Here is a 4,755-nt window from a genome sequence, read left to right on the forward strand (position 1 = left end):
ACTTAAATACGGATTTGATGCACGAGAAAATAGTGCATATTGGACGTGAAGAAGGGAGCAAGTTGCAAGTGGGGAAAAAAACGCGCCTGATTTAAATGTCACACCTGAATGCTCACATCCTTTTAATTATGTTTAAAATTATGAACATTGCTCAACATCATGAAAATTAAACCTTATTTTCAATAAGCAATCCTGAAAAATATTTGGGGGTGCTTAACTTTTTTCCAGGTGTATACTATTTTCCAATAGTGTCCAATATAATCACTATGAATGGTTAGTTGCTGCTAAAAACTTTCCTATAAGAATATTATTATAATTGACAACAGGACTAAGAACAAACTTTCTAAATAATATTAAAAACTAACATTTAAACTACTGAAACAATTTAGTGGGATTACTATAAATAATCTGATGTTTACATATAAAAATGTAAATTTTATTGCTTATTTACTTTCAGGTAATTAAATTTCACCAACAAGCTGCAATTAATTCCAACTACTGAAATTTTTTTGTTTGTGTTAGTGCAAAACAGCATAATGGGTTACCTGTGCTGTGTCTGCCATGGGATTTGAATCTTTAATTCTAGTTATATGTGATTCTCTCAAATTAGTATGCAGTTTATGTGCTTACCTTTTCCTCCATTAAATATACACACACCACCATCTCGACCATCATAAATTTTATTTTTTCGAAGAGTAGGATTACTATCTGTTTTGATCCATACACCGGCCATGGCATTGTCAAAAATTTCATTCTGTTCGAGGATTCCTAAACCACCATTATACACCAAAACTCCTCCATTTTGTCCTCCCCAGATTTTGTTTCTTCTTATAATAGGGTTACTTCCAGTTCTGAAAGAAGCCATCATGATAAACAAAACAGTAATGGTAAACACAGATAGATAGATGATGACAAAACCTTGTCGAAACGTTGTACATTTGCTGTTATGTTAAACTTATATTAAAGTTTTTCTTCATTACCCATTCAAGCCGTCTCCAGCCATTATTAGTCTCAAAGTGGGTTCCTCGTCATCGAATTTGAAAACATAGATAGAACCCAAAAATGCATAATGGGGAAGCTTGATTTGGAACATAATGTAATTATGAATCCTCACACAATTTTAACTAGAAACTTTTAAGTACAATTTGATGTAAGAATTTTGTTAAAGAATTCTGATTACGAGATACTTAACTCTCTCAACACAGGCTCGGTTGATTTGACCAACGATGTGATCTCTTTGTACTCATTTAAAGTTTTTATAGATATGATACTACTAACTTTTAATATAGTATGTATATATCTTCAAAAAATTTGGTGGTCTTTCAGTAAACATTATAAGTCTTTCACATACAAAAAAGTCATACTTTTAGTGAAGTATTTCAAATAAACATAAAAAAAGATTTGTCTGTGAATATATCGAGTATTTGTTTTGAATAGTCCGTGTGCAAAGTGGTTTTCGTGTTAACATTAAAAGTACTTTTCTTCATCTCAAAAATCTAAAATTTCATTTGTGTAATCTCTAAAACCTCCTAAATAATTCAAATGTCTGTTTTCAGTAAAACTTTATATTTTATTTGTTATTTTCTCTATGCTAACTCCATACAAATTGACCAACCTCGTAACCACCAAAAACAAAATCAAAATAAATCTAAATTACCCCTTTTTCTTTCTAGAATGACTCAAATTGTAACATGAAACTACCTTAATTTATCCTAAGTAGTTTTTAAACTTGTTACAATATACATCCATATATATTTAAATTTTATTGTATTATTGCCCTATGAACCATGTATAACTACTAATTACACCATAATAAGTTGTAAATCACTTGTGGAGCACACATTATGCTATCAAATTACATAACCTACGAGCTGCTCATGTGCATGCCTCATGAAATATTTTTATTATACTATTATTTATTTTACCTAACCTAACCTATAGAGATCACTGTTTTTACATTTTAGTAACTTCTATAATAATTAAAGAATAACCATGAAAAACAAGAAATAAAGTACTTACCCAAGTATTCTTTTTTTTTTTGTCTGTCAACTCTCAATGACACTTAACCCTATTTTTTTTATAATAATAGTAGTAATGCACTAACTTTTTATTTAATCCTATTGCCTTAGGTATCCTTTACTGTACATGACACAAGGTTTTAGTGTTTTACATTCAAAATTTTATTAAACTACTTCTTGTTTATGTTATATCAATTAGAACAGTATAAAATCTTAGCTAACAATCCATATTTTAATAGTATACAAGTTTTAAGTTCTTAATTCTACAAGGCAATATAAAAAAATCCTGAATTTCCACCAGTGTTTTACTAGTATTTTACATATAACACCAGAGCTAACTTAATATAACATTAATTGTTGATTCCAAAACATTATGAAATAGAGGATATCTTTATCTTGCATAGAACAAACATTGTACCAGTGAGGCTACTTTATAAGTTCAAGTTCACAAATACACTTCTTAATTTCTATTCTACACTAAATATAAATGATTGAAAAAAAATTCAAAAGGAAGCAGTTCCAATTACCTGATCTGAACTCCTGAATATAGGTGGTTATAAATATCATTATCTTCAAGACGACCATGTCCATTGTCATAAAAGTATACTCCCACCTTAAAACAAAAAAGAATTCTTTCATAAATAATAATTCATCATCTTAGGAATAACTATATATAACACATCATCATCAGGTGTCCAATAAAAACCAAAATTTAGAGGAATTCACATCATGAATTTTATTGAACAATATTAACTAGTGTATAACAGAACCAACACTGCAATTATTACAGGAACTGAAAATAGAATAATTTATCACTGGTCATCAAAAGAGAATTTTGAATTTTCATATTTATACTACCTGTTTACCACTGTGTATACGGTTACGACGCAGAACTGGGGTACTTCCTGTAGTGATCCATACTCCTGCTAATGTGTTAGCATAAACCTCATTTTCTTCAATCAATCCTTGACCTTTTTCATGCTGTATAAAACATCTTGTTGTAAAAACATTTGGAGAACTTCAAACACTAATAATGTACACAGATATTTATGCAGGCTGACAATAACAAAAAACAAGTTACAGCATTTAAAAAAAAATGACTAATCAGAATCATACACAAAACTATAGTAAACAGCACTTAACCCAATAACTTTAAAATAAATAGGTTAGGTAAAGTTTCTTATCATGATTACAGTATGACTAATATTCTGCTATCAGAGTCTTACCACATAGATTCCACCATGTTGACCATGATGAATCTTGTTGTACCTAACAATTGGATCACTGTTGGTACGAATTTGGATACCAGCAAGTGCATTACCTAAAAAAAATATAACACTTTATAACAAATTCATGATAATCTTTACAAGCCTTTGAATTGGAAAAGAGTAAAGTACATTTATCAGAAAGAGCACAACAACTTATAAGATTAGGCAAAGTAGTTTACTCTTTATATAAACAAATTAAGAAAAGAAGAATACAGTAGAATTTTATGTTGTTTGCACTTACTTTCTTTATTTTCCCAAATTTACTTTTTTCAGCCCTTACACTATCAACTTGTTTTTTATACAATTCACTAACAATGAGGTTCACATGCTGAATCATATGGAATAATCTTAAGTATTTTCTTGTTACAATTGCAAGTTACATAATCATATATATATAAAATACACAAGAAAACCCAAGCAGTAATTAGCACAATTAATTGCAATACTAATTATACTTTTTTATACTTTCTTTGTGCAACTCAAATATTATTAGCACATCATACTAGCAAAGTCATGGACCTACAAGCAATTTGGTACATAAATAATTTTGTAAAATGTGTTTCCAAAAAAGGTGAGCCAAATCAAAGGCTCTAGGGTTAAAGAATCTTTTGGAAAGCGGCAGTCAAAGATCAACATAACTTACCATGAATATTATTATGTTCTATAAGGCCTCTTCCTTCACCAAATATGTAGACTCCTCCTTGAAGTCCATTATAAATTTCATTACGTCTGCAAAAAATATTTAGTGGAGCTTATAGTGAATAAGAAAATAGTTAAATATACTCCTAAAATTATGTTGTAGTTTATAAAAAAAAAGAATCACCTTGAAGTGTGTCATGAACTTTGTTTAGTTTGCATTTTGAGGTTTTAAACATACCATTCAACTTCTGTCACCAGCAATTACTTTTTGTCTTTGCATCATATTGTCTTGTACTGGTATGTGGGAAAATACATAAGGTACATCAAATATACTTAACTACACCTTACCTAATAGTTGGATTGCTATGGGAAGTGATCCAGACTCCAGCAAAATTGTTAAAATGTATTTTATTTTCAATAAACTGACCCCTTCCATTTTCATGAACATAAATACCACCTGTCTGCCCATGGTGTATCTCACATCGCACAACTGTTGGATTGGCCCCAGCTTTAACTTCAAACCCAGCAATCCTATTGTTGTGAATATCATTGGCTTCAAAATAACCCTAAAAGAGATAGGATGTAATAACCTTTTAACAGTTTTAACAAATATTTTTATAACTGAATGTTTTTAGTAGTACTTCAAAATGTCTTATAGTGCTACTTCAAGCTAGAATTATCTCTCTCTCAACAAGGGCTAAGTCAATCTAACCAACCATGTGACCTCTTTGTACTCGATTAGTCTTTATAGATTTAATACTTCTAACTTTCAATATAATATTTATATTCACAAAATTTAGTAGTCTTTCACATACACAAAATCATATTTT

The 4,755-nt window shown here is 29.7% G+C and overlaps 1 protein-coding gene across 3 annotated transcripts in view; it reads right to left on the reverse strand.

Moving 5' to 3' along the window:
- LOC106478349 (F-box only protein 11-like) overlaps positions 1–4,755 on the reverse strand; it is a 100,628-nt gene that overhangs the window by 19,302 nt on the left and 76,571 nt on the right. For all 3 annotated transcript variants that reach the window (XM_013938889.2, XM_022381942.1, XM_013938888.2), the window contains exons 11-16: positions 4,274–4,491; positions 3,930–4,015; positions 3,245–3,339; positions 2,877–2,999; positions 2,546–2,631; positions 631–851 (exon numbers count right to left, since the gene is read on the reverse strand). In XM_013938889.2, coding sequence (XP_013794343.2) covers positions 631–851; positions 2,546–2,631; positions 2,877–2,999; positions 3,245–3,339; positions 3,930–4,015; positions 4,274–4,491 — 829 coding nt within the window. The remainder of the gene's footprint in view (positions 1–630; positions 852–2,545; positions 2,632–2,876; positions 3,000–3,244; positions 3,340–3,929; positions 4,016–4,273; positions 4,492–4,755) is intronic.

Source organism: Limulus polyphemus, unplaced genomic scaffold, assembly GCF_000517525.1.
Source record: "Limulus polyphemus unplaced genomic scaffold, Limulus_polyphemus-2.1.2 Scaffold202, whole genome shotgun sequence".
Taxonomy (NCBI): domain Eukaryota; kingdom Metazoa; phylum Arthropoda; class Merostomata; order Xiphosura; family Limulidae; genus Limulus; species Limulus polyphemus.